The following is a 21,504-nucleotide window of genomic DNA, read 5'->3' as shown; positions in this document are numbered from 1 at the left end:
CAAATAGGGGATCTATCCGCCCATTAAAATATCGTACAAAAATAATAAGTCTTACGGACTCCGCCGACATTCTAATGAGTCTAAATTAAAATATTTGCATGAATCTGCATAACTATCGAAACGTTGATATTATTTAAAACTAAGGAACTTAACAAACCGTTTTTGTATATTGTCGACAGCCTCTATATATTTTACATAGTTTTATATATCATTGAATATCTTTTCTTACTTCCTACCTCTTATTGTGTAGTTATTGGCTTCGCGCCAATTTCCCATCAACTATCGATGAGAAATATTCGTTCTCTGGTTTGTGGTAACTCGAAGGTAAGTAATACTGTTACAACTAACTGATGAATCAATTTCCGGGGGATTTTCTTAGAGAAGAATAAAGAGATTTAAAATAACTCCCTGCCATTCTTTCAAAGTGTACCAGTGTCCGTTTTCATAAATCTCACATGGTTAAATCAATACTTAAAAATTTGTTAAGCGTGTCTAAGATAGGAATCTCCGAATCATGAGCGCTGATGGTAGGTCATAGGTTATTTTTTGTGTCTTTTGACTAGGTATATTTTAGTGAAATAGAGTAGATAGACATATGTTTATTTAGTACTAAGTGTAAAATAGCTAAATCATTGTCCTTATGTCTCGTATCACTTTGTTAAAAAAATCGTTGCAAATAATTGATTCACTAATTAATGCGTATAGTACGTTTGTGTATAACTTGGCTATTATCTATTCAAATACTAAAGAGTGCAGGATCACCTAGATTAGGTGTTAAACGTAGGCGTTTAATCACCGCCACATTCGCAACCTAGGACTACCTACTTTCTTAAACAAATCCCTATTTACAAGGTATGCTTCAATCTATGGCAAAAATAGTACGTTTTTTTGTATGTAACAGGAGGCAAACGGGCAGGAGGTTCTCTTGATGTTAAGTGATACCACCGCCAATGAACACTCATATTGCCAGAAGGCTCGCAAGTGCGTTGCCGACCTTTTAAGAATTGGTACGCTCATTTCTTGAAGGACCCTAAGTCGAAATGGTTCGGAAATACTTCAGTGGGCAGCTGGTTTCACATAGTGGTGGTGCGTGGCAAAAACGCTCAGATGTGGATATATACAACTACTATATATCCTTCGGTGGGTAGACTAAGCGAGGATCCCTCCTTTAGTTAGAAGCAGAACCTTCCTTTCTCCACTCGAAGACTTTTATTACGCAAAAAAAAAAAAATTTGAGAATTGGGATTTGAATCCAAGATTTCATGAACATGCTAACCACTAAACGGCGTATAAACACTATGACACATTAACTTGCGCTTACGCATTGCTGCGTGTGTGACTTGATATAAGGCTGGCGCATGCGTCCCACACGCAGTACTGTCTTGTGCTGTGATCTGTGAGTGAGGAAAATGCCGGTACTAATTGTAAGTAATGTACAAATATTTTTCTCTGGATATAAACGCGAATTATATTTTCGTAACTCGACGTATTAGCAAGCGTAAACAGGCTTTTTAACATTGAGATATTTATTATGTGTAATAATTTTCTTTTTTTTATGTACGATTTTCTATGAAAATAAATTTTCACATTAAAATACTTTACAAATATCAGATTACGAAGTTTTCGACTTAGAGTCCTTCAAGATTGCACCGTACCAATTTTTTAATAGGCCAGCAATGCACTTGCGAGCCTTATTACAGTGTAAGTGTCCCTGGGCGGCTGTATCACTTCATATATTTTACTATGTTCCGAATATTAATGTCATTGCCTTTTCAAGGTAATTAAATTCAAATGTGTCAACTACTTTACAAATATCGGTTTATGGGTCCTTCAAGATTGCAGCGTACCAATTCTTAAAAGGTCGGCAACGCACTTGCGAACCTTCTGGCAGAGAAAGGTGGTAGGCGGTGGTATCACTTAACAATTGGTGAGCTTCCTGCTCGTTGCTTGTACTATAAAAAAATTATATAGGTATTTTCTAGCCTATTGTCTAGCAATAAACCCTTCACATTTTGTCTTACTTTAGATCATGTAAAAGATATAATAATAAAAAATAGTAGGTATAGCCTGGAAACTCGGTAATCCTACTTATTATAAACGCGAAAGTTTGTAAGTATGGATGTCAAAAAAAAATCAAATAGTATTGTCTTTGATTAACATAACTCTTATTACACATTTAAAGAAAAACGCTTTTTACCGGATTAAAGTTATGTATTATTATAAATTTACAACTATTTGACATAGTTTTAAATTTATCCGACTTTTCGCGTGCTTTACAGCGTAGTTGTAAATTTATAATAATACATAACTTTAATCCGGTAAAAAGCGTTTTTCTTAAAAAAAAAAAATCAAAATTCGTTTATTCAATTTAGATGCTTCTTAGAGCATGCTTATGAATGTCAACAACGTTTACAAAATTCACGAAAGAGCAAGACTACGCCATCCGTTCGCAAAACTACCAGGAGGCCCTGTTCTGAGAAGAACGGGTAAGAAACTCAGCAAATGTGTGTTTCTTATATCATTTTACGGTTGTTAATAACGGCCGTCTTTACGGTGGCCAAGCTGTGGTTTCTTCATCTGAGCTTGGCTGTACTCTTTGGATTTGAAATATTGTACAAAGCTTCATGATTTTTAACAAAATCAATTTATTGTTCATCATTTTCGCTCGTCCAAGTCATTGTATTAATTAAATATGCGCACCGCTACACGTTAAAAACGATGAACTGTTTATCACCGCTATGATGGCCGTCATGAAAATGGCAGCACCGCTATTTGACGTTACGGTGACACTCAACGTTCTCTAGAAAACCTACTCCGATGTCAATAATAGACAACGTATAGGTGACGTCAACCAACGTTACATTACGGCCGTTAGATAACGGCACCGCTTTTCTAGGAAACCGTAGCTTTACTGAAGCGTGCGACTCTTAAGCCAGAGGTCGTAAGTTCGAATCACAGCTGTGCATGGATTTTTCTACGACCGTAATTAACACTTGCTAATACGGTAAATACAAACACCGTGAGGAAATCGAATCTCCCAAAAATTACATATCATCACAGAAGTCTGATTTTCTAATTGTCTATAAAAAGACCTCAAAATATTGTATTTGGAGGGCAACAAGAATACATTCCAATCTGCTACTGGGCTGATTTGAATAAAAGCCCTTCCTTCAAGATAAGCGACATTTTGCTATTTGTTTAAGAACAGAAAAGCATGTTTCCAGAATGTAGTACCGGTATTATTATTTAAACTAGTTATATCAAACTCAGATTATTGTATAGAAAAACTACCGCGGTATTGTTTAAAGAAACAACTTTTTATCAGATTAACACTTCCTATGTTGTTGCGCTTATCTTACGCATCTTTATAATATTTATAGTTCTTATAAACGCTGTATTTATCTGGCAATCTTGTCTTTACTTTAAGACAATAACAATATTCGCCCAAGTAAAAACCTTATTTGTTTAGCAGTTACAATTTAGTTTTTTCTTCATAATATTAATTGTCGGTTTCATTTCTGTTTTGTTTTTGTGTACTTAAGTCTTCTGTTTCATAAATTTTGTTTATCAATGTAATCTGTTTTGGCTTTGTATATTGTCTAAGTGTTTTATTTTGTAATATGTGCAGCTGTAAATAAATTAAATTAAAATAATACTGGGATGCTTTTCTATACATATTTTTTTAAATTATTTTTATTTAAAAATTATCAAAAGACTGGTAATTCTCCTTTTTAATTAACCAATTTTCACAGGAATTGAGCCGGTTAATAAACCATAATAATGCTATGATCGATGTATTGTGGAAATATTATTAATTATATTCTGTTATTAAAATGCACTTGGAATTGGTGTCTTAAATATTTCAGAAACAACGGTGAGGCTCAATTAGATGTACATTTGACCTAAATCAAATAAAAATAGCCTTTATTCGAGTACTACACTACACTAAGTCCTTGTCATTATGTTTTACGTTAGAACTCGACCTCCGACGGATTGAAGGTCTCCTCCATTTCTTCCACTTGTCTCTATTTCTTGCGCCCTGGTTCTCTCTTTCTTCTTCCCATTGGACCATTCCAAGGGTATTCTTGACTCATCTACCTTGACAAATGCAATGTGAGATTAGACCTTCTCACATAGTAAACAAAGAAATATACATGTTTTATGAGGTATAAGTGATTAAGATCGGAATTGCGCGTCTTTGCGACTTTTATTTCAGGGCAACGCACCCGAAAGCCTAGACAGCGAAACTCGCACAGGCAGTTAACACTTTAAAAACTCAGAGATTTGTTATGCATTCCTAGTATTTTATATATTCAACACAATGGGACACTCAGGGTAACGTGCGGTCTAGTATTAAATGTGTTGTGTTTTATGTCACACTAAAGTCTAGATTTAGAATCTGACCCTTACCTTTTTAACATTAGAATACCGCTGTGGTTTGTCAATTTACTTTTTATGTTAGTTAACGCTAGGCTATCTAATAACTGAATGAATAGTCCATTTATTAGCCGCGGAGCAAATACCTTAACGTTCTATCGCCATAGACGTTTTTTGCTCTCGATGTACGGAGCCGAACTTGTGTTACCGCTCGGGTCATGCAGAACTCTTCTTTTTATGTCATCTCGAAAAATGTGCTCGACTAGAATACATATTCACCCCTTAAAGTATGTTACAGAAACGAGACAGAACGTTAAGTTTGACTCACGTACGATAATAATGCTATGGGTTTTGACAGGCATAAATCTCGTTTTGTCATCTCTATACTCGTACTTTGCCAATTGTACGTAGTTTTTCTCTGTCCAATATATTCTTAATACTCCTTTTAAGTGTTTTAAACATCTAAGTGACGGGGAAGTGACTTTGTTGTATAGAAATAAATAATATAAACTTAATCAGTTCAGTCACACAATTTTTTTAATAATGTAATTATCCCTTTAAATTGGCGTATATACGATTCGATGGAAAATTACAAAAGTGTCGCTCAGTTAAAAATCTCATATATATATTTCGTTCATAATTTATATACCTAGATCAATAAGTAAACTTAATACTATGTATTTGACTTACGCATTTCCTCAAGACCAACAACCGTAGAAGCGATTGCATCACAACAACGCAACTATAATGCTATAATTACAGTTGACATATCTGCGGGGATTCGCATCGTTACTGCTCAATGGCCTCATTTTGCATGGAAGTTACTTAAAACTACGCTTAGGAAATATAAAATGCCTTAATTGAATACATTTATGGCTTATATCACGAGACTCGAGCGACTTTGTTAGAGGAATGGTTAAAGTATCAAAGTAGATAGTTTTTTGTAATACTAAGTATTTCAAGATATATATAAGATATGCATTCCGAAGAGATTCCAATTATATCCCCAAGCAGGCGCTTCATTGGAAGGCAAGGAAAGCGGAAGTGTTGCCGTCCCAAGCAAACCTGGCGTCGTGAGATCTTCTTATAGGAGATTAACTTTTAGTTATATAATTCAAAAATCTGAGTGACAGGGAAGTGACTTTATTAATCAGTCCATTTACGCAATTTTTTACACAAGCCCTAATGATAGGAATCTAATATACAATTTGACAAAAAATTACAAAAGAGTCACTAAGAGAACTTTTATTAATAAGCGCGTATCATTTCTCTATGCGTTATTCGAGACAAATATGAGAGTATTCCTTCCAGATACATCCAACATGATGAACAAATATTCTTTTTCGCGCGTGTTTCAATATTGTAAGTCGGCCTGACTTATCCTAGTGAAATACAATATTCTACAACAAAAGGTCAAAAGGTAGCTTGCATATTTGTGTATGTTTGAAATTTATATAATTGACTAGTTGATGTATATTATTTCTAGGAAGTATTTTTTTAGTTATAATATAACTATCTACAATAATAAAAAAATATAGGTTGATCGTAGAAGGCTGAAAATTAGGGATTGTATGTATTTTTGTATCATAAAAAAATAATAACACATATTTTTTTTGGATTGGACACCACTTATCATTTAGGGGTTTGAAAGATAGATAGTAGCCGACTTACGAAGTATGCATAAAAGATTTATAAGAATCGGTCGAGCCGTTTCGGAGGAGTATGGGAACGAACATTGTGACTCGAGAATTTTATTTATTATTAGATATGTATGAAATTTGTGAAGTTATTCTTGTGTATTTTAAACATTTTAGGACTCATAAATATATTTAAAAAGTTTGAAGAACGATTTTATATAGTTCATGACTTCTTTTGTTCGAAGTCTGTGTTTGTTTAACATAATGTGCAATTTAACACGCGACTAACGGTGTTTTTATACTTTTTTGAACTCAGATCTAAGAGGACATTATTCGTACATTCAACTTTACATAGGACTAGCAACTTATCCTGGCTTCCCTGGTCTGGTAGTGTGTTAGTGTGGAGTGATCACTTTAGTATTGATAACAACAAATATATCTCAAGATATAAATTCCTTCTTTCTCCTTCGGTTTTTTGTTACAAATGGTGACTGTTTGACTCTTTATTACTTCTTGGTAAGGTCGTCCTGAGTTTTAAAATATTTTATTTATAACTTCACGTCTTTTTCCCGAAGGTAAACAGAGACCACAGATCTCCACTTGCTACGTTTCTGGAATACCTTTCTCTTCATCACCATTCACCACGCATGCTGGTTGGTTATAGTTAACTTGTCCCTTCTCTAGTCCGAGACCAAGACCCTCCAGGATTTGTGAATGTACGAAAAGGCCTGCCCAACCTGATTTCACCATCCTTGGTTGCCTTGTTTATTTGTTCACCACTTCTCAATCATCCGTTCTATATGGTCAAACCACCTAAGAATTTCCTTTCGTATCCTTGTTTTTATAGAACAGGGGGCAAACGGGCAGGAGGCTCACCTGATGTTAAGTGATACCGCTGCCCCTAGACACTTCGATCGCGATAACAAAACATTAAGGTGATATAGCCTTTTGGTGATTACCATAGGTCATGATGTAATGTCCTTACAGACATTTTAAACAAAATACTTGGCAATTAATTAATGCCGGGAAGTTTCTTGAAATCGTTTGTCCTTCCTTTGATTTGACATGCAGTAAATGGAAATTTAGAAGTATTTATTGTTTTTATGACGTTACCTAGATCTGTTACATTTTAATTTTCATTTGTTATCAAAGCGGACGTTATTATGCTGCTTCACTGAATTATATTCTGTTCTGTTCTTAAGCAATCAATTTGTTATGTAACAGGAGGCAAGGCAGGAGACTCATCAGATGTTATGTCTGCCGCCCATGGACACTAATTTCTTGGCCAATCCTTTCATCTTCTTTTGTACAAACATTACCTGTCCACATCGTATCCCTAATTTTCGTACTAACTACTGATGTGAGACTGATCTTAAATAAAATTATCATGATTCATGTGCACTTTTTACTTTTTATTTTTCATGCATCCTTTATTAGTTTAGTTTGATTTTTGTTCCTGTTTAGTATTTTTTCTTAATAACTATATGGAATATGTATTTTTGCACTTCTTGCCTAATCTATCTATATATTTAATACAATTTTTTTCTTTTCTCACAGTGGTTGCCTGGCCGCCTGAGATCGCTCGAAAGCGATAAGGCCGCCAGTTGCCCTCCTTTTCATTTAATAATGTTAATTTTTTATATTTTAACGCAACGAAGTGTTAATAAATAAATAAATAACAATGCCAGAAGGCTCGCAAGTGCGTTGCCGGCCTTTTAAGAATTGTTCCGATTTTGAATTGCAATGTTTAGTTATAAATCAAGAGTTGGGTATACATAAATTTAAGTATGAAAATAACGTAAGTGAGAAGAACCAAAACTTCCTCACTCATGTTTACGAGCGTTGACACATAGCAAGGTCAAGGTCAAAACGACTGAGCGAAATATAAAATAAAATATTCATTTACTGGAAACTGGTGACAATCACATGTTTCACAGTAGTAGATCTTTCTCTATTAGCAGGTTTTCTACTTCTTTAATGCTTTCTGGATATTAGTAACCTTTTTTTAGTATCCGTTGTGCCCACGAGAATGTATGTGCGTGCTCCTATTTCACCATGCCTACTGCTGATAGAAGACAAATCTTTGTTTTTTATTTGCATTTTTCTTATTATTAATTACTTAAAGATGTCATGTGGAACATGGTGTAATGGTTGCAGCTCCTTACAAGCATTTATTAAACAAAAAAAATGGCGATTAAAAAGAGTGGCGGAGAGTTTATTGCCAGTTCTTCTCTTCTTAGAGATTGATTAGAGAACTGAAAGTAAATGTAAAATTAGAATAATTTAATATGTACATATTTCTTTTTTGACGTTCATAACTGCACATTGTGCTACCTAAATTAATCAATTATTTTGAATTTGAATTTAAATATAAGTAGGTTTGTAGATATTTTCTTGTGTATATGTAGAATTTGAATATATGCCATCTGTGGGCATTTATTTTAATTAAATATCATATTTTAAATATAATGATATAAATCGTGTTGCATACAAATCAAATTATTATCAAATCTTATCAATCAATCAAATCTGCTGCTTTTAATGCTCCAGCGAATAGGCTATCTCGCTTTTACAATTTAATTACTATCAATAGATAATGAAAATATTGATATATTTTACAACAATCTTCCAACTTGCCGTAATTTTGTGGTTCACGCTTTTAATGAGATTTAAGTTTTTATTTAGTTTTATTTATTTTTTGCTGTTTGCTTGTGTTTAATTTTTTCTTGCTAATTTGAAAATTGTACGTACTAATATAATTTATGTGTATGTGTGTAAATTTTCTTGTATATTTTAAGCATATATGTTGTTTTAGCACATAAATAAATGAATAAAATAATTTATCTGCAATATCTTAACTTCATATTAGATTTTCATACTCTCTTATAAAAACTTCTGTACCTTATACTTTAAAAAAAAAACACTCCGTGTTCACTAAGCAAACTTTGTTATTTACTTAAAACCTTACTTCCATCGTTGTAAGCCCTTGGAATGAGAAAAACAAATTAATTATTGCAAATACATACTGAAGTTACGTAGAATGGTAATTTATTGTATCATCGATTGATATTACTGATAATGCATCTAAGGACTGTGCTATTTATATATAATGTAAAAGGCAGTGTTGGTCAAGTGGCTTCAGCGTGCGACTCTCGTCCATGAGGTCGTAGGTTCGATCCCCGGCTATGCACCAATGGGTTTTCTTTCTATGTGCGCATTTAACATTTGCTCGAACGGTGAAGGAAAACATCGCTAAACCGAGGCATGTCTTTGACCCAAAAGTCGTGGGTATGTCAGGCACAGGAGGCTGATCACCTACTTGCCTATTAGATTGATAAACGATCATGAAACCGATTCAGAAATCTTAGGCCCAGCGTAAAAAGGTTATTGATTCACTGATTTTTTTATTATATATATACCTATACCAGTAACGCAAAATACAATTAATTAAAGATTTAAATAGTTATATATTTAAGATTTACTATCTGCTCTATTTTACCTAATCAAATCAAAATTCGCGCTATACTTAACACTTACATAACCTACTGGCCTCACGTACGACTGAAGGATGGTCAACTTCTTGAATTATAATTAGATGTATCCAATAGGGGCGTTAGAATTGAAGGTTTAATACTGCCGTGGGTAAATGTGACAAAATTTTCTATTAAGTGTTCCTAATAAAGTTTTTTACGTCTAACTGGCAGGAGGCTTACCTGAAGTTAAGTGATAATGCCCATGGACATTCATGAGGACATTGCCAGAAGGCTCGCGAGAGCGTTGCTGGCCTTTCAAGAATTGGTACGCTCTTTTCTTGAAGGAAGCTAAGTCAAATTGGTTCGGAAATACTTCAGTGGGCAGCTGGTTCGATTAGTGGTGGTGCACGGCAAAAACTGCCTTAAAAATATAATATTAGGTATACTACTAGCGGACCCGACACACGTTGTCCAGCATTATATTTTAAGCGGATTAAACAAAGTAGATACGAAAATACCACGGCGCCATATGCTGGGCTGATTTGTGAATCTAAATTCTAAACCATCTAGGGCTCAACGCATACAAAAAAAATCACTCAAATCGGTCCAGCGGTTTAAGAGAAGTTCACTGACATACACACGTACAATAGAATAATATATAAAAAGCTATGTAAAGAAAATACACTAGTGTAGTAGGTTTTACTTGATTTTGCTGCGTCAGGAAAGGTTTAATTTATATTTAGCCTTTGATTTGAAGATTTATTAAGCATTTATGACAGAGATAACAGATAGTTTTTCATAAATTACCGTTTCATCTAGTTACGGGTGAAAATGCAATTTTAATATATTAATTATTTATTTGCAGTACTTAATCGGGATAATTAGCGCAGCAGTTGCTGCTCCACCGGTGCCATCTGGTTACTACACTCAGGAGCAATATCAACAAATAAATCCGTAAGATATTTTATAATTTCGACTGCCGTGTACTGCATACATAGATTCCGTATTGCCTTACAACGAAATCTATTGGTAATATCCATGTAAGTTAAGAACACCGTAGCGTCAATTTCGTATAGAACAGTGTTTCCCAACCTTGTCCCATGCCCTTAGCCTTTCTAAAATTCTTATATAATATACATAATTTTCAATATTAAAAAATTGAATTGTTTACTTAAGTAACTTAAAATACTGGTTAAAGGAAGAAATAGCTAAGAAATTGTTAACGAAACACAGTAGGTAAATTTTGAAAAATTTTAAAACTGGAATTCAAGTAATTTTGTTAAATTTTTGTATTGCCCCCCTTAACAATCAAATTGCCCGTTGGGAAACACAAGGTTAAAATGAGGTAAAAAAACTTAAAGATCGTTACGCAGGTTAAAATTTGTGATAAGAACATTCACATCGCCACTTGTGGCGATGTGAATTGTGATCTTGATATTAGCAAATTTATGTCTATAATATATGTTAAAAAATTTGTTTATGTTTGGATATAATTTAAACTTTTTACATTCAGATTGGACTATTATGCGGGAGCACAGCAGTTAGAAAACTTCTATAGCCAACCTCAACAGAAGCAAGGTAAGTAAAATAACATAATGCTTCATTCCGTGGGCTTTTGTAAGACAAAAGTACGATTTATTTATATTACTAGTGTGCTGTGTGCGAGTAGGCGTATTAGTGAGTGTTTAAAAATGGTAGACGTTACCGTCATTTATTATAGCACACAATTTTTTTTAAATTGAAGACTCTAATAAGTGATGGGTCCAGGTAGAAATCTTGTCTACCTTCTGGGGGAGGCCCAGACAGGAAACAAAGGAGAGACAAAGGAGATAAACTTGACGATGCAGTTACCGCTGACGATGTAATTGCTGCTCTGTGAAATAAAGCAAACTGTGTGGCAGAGTTAATTAAGTGTAAAGACATTGAGAAGAGATACAGAACAAGAAGTGTGCTTGTACAATGCCCGGTTGCAATAGCAAAAATAATACTGGACGCTGTTACAAATGTTTGAAAATAGGGCACACACGGGCGTATTGCTCAACCACTGTGGACCATAGCAATATGCTATAGGTGTGGAAAAGCGGGACACAAATCAGCAAGATGTACGTAGGAGCACTATTTAGGGATGCAGCTTGAGGTTGACTGGTTCAGAATTACTCGGTCGATGTTAAAATAAAACTCCCTAATTACTTGTAGAGAAGAGGTGAAGATGGAATAGTGAATGATGAATGATTTTATTTACAAAACTGTGTACAATTATACTTAAAAATTATCCTACACTTACAACTAATATTGACATGTGGTGCCAAGATGCGGAGCGTTGATTGGTTGCGCAGGTACCAGAGTAGGCGATAAAAATGCGGCGCGGCAAAAAGTTGGCCTTTTTCTGCACGCAGCCGTCGAAGCGTACGAACGTGTTCTTCTCAGAACACTTCGGTATCGTAGCAATACGATAACGCTGAAAACTGTCCTTTTCAGGACAAATTATCGTATCTCGACTAAACGTCTAACAACTGTCCTTTTCAGGACATATTATTCTTGTTTCACGACGAAAACGTTTGACAACTGCCCTTGTCAGGGCAAATTACCGTGTCTTACGACACGATGAAACTGTTCTTTTCAGAACACACGACCGTAACTATTCTGATATGTTCTTGTCTGAACACATCACTGTTTCAATACGACACGTTAATCAATCACCTACAGGATTCCCCCTCTAGCGAAGCGTACCGGCAGGCGTATAACGCGGCCTCGGCGAGTTGTCCTTGTAGGTATTGTGTTGTTCCCAATGTCTTGTTGTTTCAGGTCGTTGTCGTTTTGATGTTTCAGGTTGTTATCGTTTTGATGTTTCAGGTTGTTGTCGTTTTGATGTTTCAGGCTATTTAATGGTTCATGTGTTTCGTTCGCACTTGATGTGATTTGCTTGTTGCAGGTACTCGGTATTGTATCAGTGGGCACATCTGGCTCGGCGATTGTGTAGGCGGGTTTGAGTCTGTCAATAGAGATGTTTGTTTCACGGTTAGGTAACTGCAGCGTGAATATCTTGCTGTCTCGTTTTAGCACGCGATAGGGTCCGTCGTAGGGTGCTTGTAATGGCTTCTTTACGGCGTCTATGCGTACGAATACGTATTCACATGTCTGCAGGTCGCGGTGTACGAATATAGGTTTTGTATTGCTGTGTGGTTGGTTAGGCATTGGTTGCAAGTTACGTATTGCGTCGCGCAGCTGATCGATGTAGGCAGAGTCCCTAATGACATTATCGCGGGTCGTTGATAAGAAATCACCGGGTAAGCGTATGTTGCATCCGTAGGTAAGTTGTGCGGCGCTTACGCCGGTGTCACTTCGCATAGCGGCGCGTAATCCGAGTAAGACGGTTGGTAGCTCGTTAATCCAGCTTCTTGCGGTCTGTAGTCTTGCCTTCAATGCGGCCTTAAGGACACGGTGCCATCTTTCGATGATACCGTTACACTGTGCATGGTATGATGTTGTACGCGTTTTCTCAATTCCGAGTAAGCGAGAAAGAGATGCAAATACTCTGCTTTCGAATTGGCGTCCTTGGTCCGTTGTTATTGTAGCAGGGCAACCGAAACGGGAAATCCAACCTTCGTATAATGCTTTGGCGACGTCTTCAGCTGTTATTTCGCATAATGGGTATGCTTCGGGCCATCTCGTCGCTCTGTCGATCATTGTCACGAGGTATCGATGACCGGTGGCCGCTGTAGGTAGCGGACCAACGATATCGATGTGCACGTGTTCGAATCGTTCGGTTGGTGAAAATATTGATAATGGACTTGTTGTATGGCGTTGTATTTTAGCGCGCTGACACTGTAGGCATACTTTTGCCCACTTGCCGACATCTGCGTTCATTGAGGGCCAAAAGTAGCGTTGCGTAATTAATTTCCTCGTGGTCTTTATTCCAGGGTGGCTAACGTTATGTACTGCGTCGAATGCGGTACGTCGATATTCTTCAGGTAGGTACGGACGTATGTATGAGGTCGAAGTTTCGCAGAGTAATTTGATGTTTGACGCGGGCAGGTTTACTTCCTTGAAAGATAAGTTGCTCTGTAAACCGAGTGCTTGAATTCTATCGCTATCGCGCTCTTGAGCTATTGCAAGTTGATTGTAGTCGATCGGCGATGGACATGTGATTGCGTCGATGCGTGATAATGCGTCTGCGGCTGCATTTTGAGACCCACTGATGTGTCGTATATCAGTGGTAAATTCGCTGATATATAGTAGCTGTCGGGTGCGTCTCGGTGATTCGCTGTTTGAATTTGATTTTGTGTAAGCGAATGTTAGCGGCTTGTGGTCCGTGAATATTATTATTTCACGTCCCTCGAACATTTTTCGGAAGTGTTTGACAGCCATATAGATGGCGAGTAGCTCTCGATCGTATGTACTGTAGCGAGTCTGTGCGTCGCTGAATTTCTTCGAAAAATAGCCGAGTGGTTGCCATGTGTTGTTCACAAATTGATTTAGTGCGGCACCAGCTGTTTTGTCACTCGCGTCGCTGAATATAGCAAGCGTCGCATGGTGAGACGGATGAGCGAGTAAAGCGGCGTTTTTTATGCTCTCTTTACATGCTTCATAAGCTTGCGTCGATTCAGCGGTCCAGTCGATCTTAGTTTTGTCACGCTTCTTGATGTTGTGCAGGTAGGCATTTAGCGGCGCTTGTATGGTGGCAGCGTCTTTAATATTTTCGCGGTAAAAATTTATCATACCGAGAAAACGTCGCAGTTCCTCTACGGTTTGTGGCTTTGGAAAGTCTGTGATAGCCTGTACCTTCTCTTGGGGTGGCTGTATTCCTTCCGCCGTGACTTGATGACCGAGGAATTTGACAGTTGGCTGGCCGAAAACACATTTTGATGGGTTGATGGTAATACCGTATTCTTCTAGTCGCTGTAATACGGTGCGTAGGTGTTTTCGGTGCTGTTCCTCGTCAATTGATGCGATTAGTAGGTCATCAACAAAAGGGAATACGAAGTCGAGTTCGCGCAGTACTTCGTGAATAAAGCGTTGGAATGTCTGGCCGGCGTTCTTTAGACCAGGACACATGCGCGGGAACTCGAAAAGGCCGAATGGTGTGATGATAGCTGTTTTCTCCACATCTTGCTCGCTGACTGGCAGTTGTTGGTAGGCGCGGTTGAGGTCAAGTGTGGAGAAAATTTTCTTCCCTGCGAGTTGGTATGTGAAATCACGTATGCGTGGTATGGGATACCGATCGGGCTTGGTTATAGCGTTGAGCCTTCGGTAATCACCACACACACGTAACTCTCCACTCTTCTTAGGCACGACGTGAAGAGGTGATGCCCAAGGGCTTTTGCTTGGTCTGCATAACCCTTGATCAATCATGCTCTGAAATTCCTTTCTGACCATTTCGTAGCGATGCGGCGCAATGGGGCGTGGCCTGCAGTGTAGAGGCGGTCCATTTGTTTCAATGAAGTGTTCGACGGAATGTTTAGGACTAAGCTTCATTGAAGTGAGCCTAGTTGTGCCTGGGAAATCGGCTAGTATGCTGTGGTAATTTTGCCCAATGTCTATACTGCGAACTGTAGGTATGCCCGCAGTACTAAGTTGAGCGTTAGTTACCAGCTGTGTTTTCCCGTCGATCAATCGTCGGTTTTTTACGTCGACAATGAGGTGGTGGTACTGCAAGAAATCTGCTCCCAGGATTGGCTTGGACACATCTGCTACGACGAATTTCCATGTGTATGGTCTTCGGAGGTTAAGATCGAGTGTGAGTGACTTCTCTCCGTATGTAGGAATTACAGTGTTGTTGGCGGCGTAGAGTTGAAATGGCAGTGGTTTTTCGCGTGAGCCTTTTTTCTTTGGTAGCACGGAGATATTGGCTCCTGTGTCGACCAAAAAGGTAAGTTTCGTTACCCTGTCGGTAACGAAAAGGCGGTGTGATGATTCGGTAACGCCAGTTCCCGCCGCGGCCAGCGTTACTTTTAGTTTTCCGACTGGTTAATGGGCTTGACACTGCATGGTGGTGCGCATTTCTTCGCGTCCATACCGTAGCGTTGATGGTAGTAGCAGTACGGCATTGGAGACTTTTTGCGACTTCGGTCTTCCATCTGCGACTCTCGTTGGTTTTCGTTACGATTTGTAGATGCGTTCTGCGAGCGTGATTGTAAACGGTGGCGAGGGCGACGGTTGCGATGGTTGTCGCAAGGTTGTGCTCGTAGCTCAGCAACTTCCGAAGACAATCTTCTTATTTCACCGATGAGTGTGTCGATGGTTGGCTGTTGCGGATGCGGTGGTGGCACGCGGAGCGACAGTGAAATACCGGAGGCTTCCTGGCTCGACGGTGTTGATGAAGTTAGACGCTCTGCACCGGAATTTTCTGTTGTCGACATCTTCAATGTTCTTGGTGTTCTTCTCGGGTTTGTTCTTCTCGGGTTGTTCTTCTCGGGTTGTTCTTCTCGGGGTCACCACTTTAGGTGTGCAGCTTGAGGTTGACTGGTTCAGAATTACTCGGTCGATGTTAAAATAAAACTCCCTAATTACTTGTAGAGAAGAGGTGAAGATGGAATAGTGAATGATGAATGATTTTATTTACAAAACTGTGTACAATTATACTTAAAAATTATCCTACACTTACAACTAATATTGATATGTGGTGCCAAGATGCGGAGCGTTGATTGGTTGCGCAGGTACCAGAGTAGGCGATAAAAATGCGGCGCGGCAAAAAGTTGGCCTTTTTCTGCACGCAGCCGTCGAAGCGTACGAACGTGTTCTTCTCAGAACACTTCGGTATCGTAGCAATACGATAACGCTGAAAACTGTCCTTTTCAGGACAAATTATCGTATCTCGACTAAACGTCTAACAACTGTCCTTTTCAGGACATATTATTCTTGTTTCACGACGAAAACGTTTGACAACTGCCCTTGTCAGGGCAAATTACCGTGTCTTACGACACGATGAAACTGTTCTTTTCAGAACACACGACCGTAACTATTCTGATATGTTCTTGTCTGAACACATCACTGTTTCAATACGACACGTTAATCAATCACCTACAACTACATTCCATTGAGAACATTCCGGCGTATCACGTGTTGGGTGCAAGAAGAAATTGTAACACTTCTGTAACTAAACACTAACTCAGAAACTCTATGCCTCCTAGTAAATTCAACAGTCAAAGGATTTTTTTCAGTTATAGGTTTTGTTTGTTTGAGTTAAAGAAACGTTTAATGATATACGACCTACAAAGCATGTTTTTGTAGCATTTAGATGATTCCTTTTACAATTTTCAGAGGCTTCAAACACTGATGACAGTCCATCAAGACTGGAGACCCTGGACCCTGATAGTGAGGTGGAACTCATACCCGGAGCACAGCAGCCTCAGCAGCCTCCACAGCAGGTAAGTCATATATTGTTATGACACAAGCCTTTTAGATTAATAAATACACCACTGTAAATTAAAAAAAGTATTTCAATTGTAATCAATGACTTGAATATTGTCTGTTTGTAGCTATCAAACTCGCTATAATTTCTTAATATTCTCATTTTTAACGCCTGTCAAAAAGTTTGAGCAAAAGTTCTCTTGTTCATTTTGCTCTGTAATCAAAATCTTTTTCTTTCAGACTCCTCTTGCTCCAAATATTCCTGGTTTGATTCCAGGCCAGAGAGTGTTTATTGTTCACATGCCCGTGCCAGGCGTTAGGTAAATCTATTTTAATTATAAATGTTCTTCGCTTGTATAATGTTAAATATTATCTAATATATAAAATTCTCGTGTCGCGGTGTTTGTGGTTAAACTCCTCCGAAACGGCTCGACCGATTCTCATGAAATTTTGTGTTCATTTTTGGTATGTCTGAGAATCGAACAACATCTATTTTTCATCCCCCTAAATGTTAAGGGTAGTCCACCCCTAAATATTTTTTTTATTTTTAGATATTTTTTTTTGTTTTTATTTTTAATGATACAGCATTAAAAAATACATACAATATCTAACTTTCACCCCTCTACGATCAACCCCTATTTTTTTATTATAAATGATATACATGGCAAAACGACGTTTGCCAGGTCAGCTAGTATCCTTATATTATGTTGCATAATTATACCTTAATAAAGATAATTACAATTAATAACCACACCTCCAAATTCTAAGAAAGAAACGTCGTCATTTTCTGGAGACCGAAGACCACGATTTCTAAAATGCACTCGATACGCCGAGTTATTATAAATTTGCGTTTATATCCGAAGTTTTATGTAAATGAATATTAATTCCCGTCAACCAAAGACTATGTTGCGTTTTCATTATTTTTATTTCTAGAATAAATTTGCTGTCTTTGAACACTGAAACGTAGTCAACTCAACTCAGTAGGTTACTTACTTATAAATTTAATCGACGTAAAATAAACCCAGTAATCCCAAAAATTACTTACTAAATAATTCGTACATAGTATTGTCTTTTATTGACATAACCTTTACACATTTAAAGAAAAAACTTTTTAACCGGATTAAAGTTATGTATTATTATAAATTTACAATTATTTAACATAATTTTAAATTTATCCGACAGCAACAATGCAACTTTTTCTAAAGCTGTGATACTTTTTGACATAATCCGGTTAAAAAGGTTTTTGGAACGAAGTTCCTTATCGCGCGTTGTGAAAAGGGGCTAGACGGAAAAAATTCTTACGAAAAGTTGTCACGACACTTTTTTATTGCTATTGTAATACACCGGTTCTCGTCCGATCACCGAAGTTAAGCAACGTCGGGCGAGGTCAGTACTTGGATGGGTGACCGCCTAAGAACACCTCGTGATGTTGGCTTTTTTTTTCGTCGTAAGATTGGTGTCGAGAAAATCTATCATACTGTTATAATACCAATTAACATATAAATTAATCGAAAGGAATTTCGTTCCATCCGGGTGTCCCTTGACACCTCTAAAGTTTTTTTTAAAATAATTTGTATTTAATAGACCCGGAACAGTTGGCGGATACCAACCTGTTTACATCGTGGCAGCCGCACCACAAGGAAATAACGCTTATCCAGGTACAAATAAAATGTATAATTTATATATTAAATGGGATTTGAACCCAGTCCTACCAAACATGATATTTCGAACATTAAATAACATGAATGAAATTAAACCCATCAGACATAGGTTCGGTACGTGTTGATGCAGATGATAATAATTCAAGGTAAAATTCTCACTCCATTTCTCCAGGGTGAACCCAATATTGCAACCTTACCATATTATGCAATAGCAATTCCCGACTTCAATGTCAAGTTTTCGTACCACATTGTTTGGAGAAGCGAGCAGTAAAGAGAGCGAGAAAAGTGGCAAACACTAAACCTAGTCAAATTAAGCGTTGTATATGTGTTTTAGGATACCAGAATCCAGTTCTTCTGGATCCATCAGGACAAGTAGCTCAAGTGCCGTACCAAAATCCAGGCTATCAAGGAAGCCCTAACATATTCCTGGGATCTGCGCCTGTTCAACGACCATTTACGTTCGCCTACCCCAACCCAGCTTATCAGTAAGAATACATAATAATAAAAGCCTTTATTACTGTAATTACTTATACTACATAAAAATTAGAAATACTTAAAAAATTAACACTAAAAATAAATAATTTAAAAAAAACTAAAAAAACATGTTTTTAAAGCACATCAAACTAAAAAGTGAAAAATAATTCCTAATTTAGGCTGAAAGGTATAGGAATGGTAAAGAACAAAAAATACTGGTATTATTGTGAAAACGCGTGGGTTGCTCGATAGACGAAAAATATGGCACAGAGCGCCATTGATGTGCTTTTAAAGCGTGTTTTTTAGTTTTTTTTAACTATTATTTATTTTTTATTTTTTAGTTAATTTTTTTTTCGGATTATTGCATTGTCATCGATCTATGACAGGTGCGCAAAATTTGAATAAAATCTGTCCGTTAAAAGTGGCTCAAAATCGAGTCCGAAGTAGTCGGTTACATACATACATACATACATACAGGTGAAGCTAATACAAGGCGTGTAAAAATACTAATAATAAATCGGCAAGCCTGATAGGCCTCCTCTAAGGCCTTCCACTCTTCTCTGTTTCTAGCTTTACATAGCCACATAGGGCCAGCTACTCTTCGCACATTTTATACATAATTATTGTTTATTTTCAGGGCTGTTCCGGTTGAGAAAGCCCCAGGTTTAAACCAATTTGTATCCATTGAGGGACCAGCTCAAACAGCCGCTTTAAATCGTAAGAATTTAGTGTTTATTTTTGTAATTGTCTCCCTAATATATGGTCCTAATTAGTCGGAATGTATTATATGGGGCCACACGTATTGAAATAGAATACACGTTGATAAGTTACAAAAATCTAATCAATGTTAAAAATCGCGTTTATATTCGATAAAGAAGTTTACTTTAAAATTGCTCGCGTAAACGAGAAGCTACCAGTGTAAGATTTTCAGAGTATAATAAGTAAAATAAAGTATCCCGTCTGTATTTCCCCGATATATAATATATAATTCATTATATTTATATGTAAAATTACTGAAATAGTTAATGTAGTTGACGAGGTCACAAAAACTCATGCCAACATTCAAGAATCCAAGCCGTAAACGGAGCAAACTAGTATTAATATTTTAGCAACATCTGTTCTGCGATTATGATACAGTATAACCTATTTATATTTTCAGAACCAAAGAACAAACCGAAATTAAGCCAAATGAGAGAACAGACCAAAGAAGAATATGAACCACAAGCGAATTCCCAAGCTTTACCAATCCAACGACCAAAACTTTAATTATTTATTAAAAAACGTAAAAAAAAAGCTTATAGGACATTACAGCTTTTACCGACAATTTGTAATTGTATTCTAATTAAATCTATCAGTTTGTTTTACTAAAACAATGGACCATGAAACTATGTGGTATAGATTCCTTACTTTTCGCATAAGGACATCTCATATTTGGAAATATTGCAGATATTATATGTCGTGTCTCTATACTGTATACTTATGTAAATAAAAATCTTTGAAAATAAACATTTTTTTTATAGAACGGGGTAAACGGGTAGGCTCATCTGATATTAAGTGATAATTTATTCCGCCGGATTCTATTATTTAATATTTAATTTCATTATTGTTATTCTATATAAAATATTATTTTCACTAAAACTTATGATTTACTGCCAGAGTAGGTTAGAGATGAAGGAAGAATTAAACAATGGGTTTTATTTAATAAAAAAAGGGTACGGTCTACTTTTTTTATGTAACAAGGCAAACGGGCAGGAGGCTCACCTGATGATACCGCCGCCCTTGGATAAATTTCCAGAAGGCTCGCAAGTGCGTTGCCGGCTTTTGTTGTTTTTTTTAGTGCGTGGACCTCGCAACAAACCATTATAACATAATATTGTTACATACATCTAAGAAGTTTAGCACACGTCTTATTAGATCATCATCAATCATCATCATCATCCAATTCATACAATACACTATCCTAGGTTCTTTAATAATATTTATATTAAACTTATTTATTAATAACTTATTAATTATTATAAGTATTACGTTTGTGGAAATTTAAGATATTTACTTTGTTATTATGTATACATATTTTGTTTGTAGCAATTTAAAATGATTGTTTTAATTGTGATAAAGATTCGTATAGAAATATAATCTATTTTAGTAAATTCGTAAAAAGAAATATCTACATACACATAAATGTTAGTACCATTTAAGTAATGTATAAAAAATAACTAGAAAGCAGGTTGCTTTCTCAGTAACATCTCAGGGCTTTCTTTGGATCATTAGTTCGCTTAGAACTTGTTTTGTTAGCATTTAAATATCCTACTCATAATTAAACTTAATTCAAATGACTCCAATATTGAATTTTGTACCGCGCTATTCGTACGTTGCGACATCAGCGATACGTATTTTAAAACTACATACATACCTACATATATCGTATTATAAATTACACTCTTTATAACGAATTTCGTTATAAAGAGTATGCACTGTACTTTTGCTATTTATTTACTTTGTGTATACATTCTGTCACTTCCCACTATGCTC

At 36.6% G+C, this 21,504-nt stretch overlaps 1 protein-coding gene across 1 annotated transcript; it reads left to right on the top strand.

The window, feature by feature from the left end:
- Positions 1-1,329: 1,329 nt before the first annotated feature.
- On the top strand, positions 1,330-20,478 carry LOC125056743. The gene is made up of 9 exons (XM_047660021.1): positions 1,330-1,424; positions 10,353-10,441; positions 11,001-11,065; positions 16,748-16,854; positions 17,078-17,157; positions 18,422-18,495; positions 18,833-18,983; positions 19,610-19,689; positions 20,132-20,478. Exons 1-9 carry the CDS (start codon positions 1,410-1,412, stop codon positions 20,236-20,238), a joined length of 768 nt encoding a protein of 255 aa, XP_047515977.1. The 5' UTR covers positions 1,330-1,409; the 3' UTR covers positions 20,239-20,478.
- The last annotated feature ends 1,026 nt before the right edge of the window (positions 20,479-21,504 follow it).

The sequence above is a fragment of the Pieris napi genome, chromosome 15 (genome assembly GCF_905475465.1).
Source record: "Pieris napi chromosome 15, ilPieNapi1.2, whole genome shotgun sequence".
NCBI classification, from domain to species: domain Eukaryota; kingdom Metazoa; phylum Arthropoda; class Insecta; order Lepidoptera; family Pieridae; genus Pieris; species Pieris napi.
This window is presented reverse-complemented; position numbering and strand designations above follow the sequence as displayed.

Coding starts and splice junctions, on each gene's coding strand:
- LOC125056743 (XM_047660021.1), top strand. Junction 18,496..18,832: donor AGGAAATAACGCTTATCCAG/GTACAAATAAAA, acceptor TATGTGTTTTAG/GATACCAGAATCCAGTTCTT. Junction 19,690..20,131: donor TCAAACAGCCGCTTTAAATC/GTAAGAATTTAG, acceptor TTATATTTTCAG/AACCAAAGAACAAACCGAAA.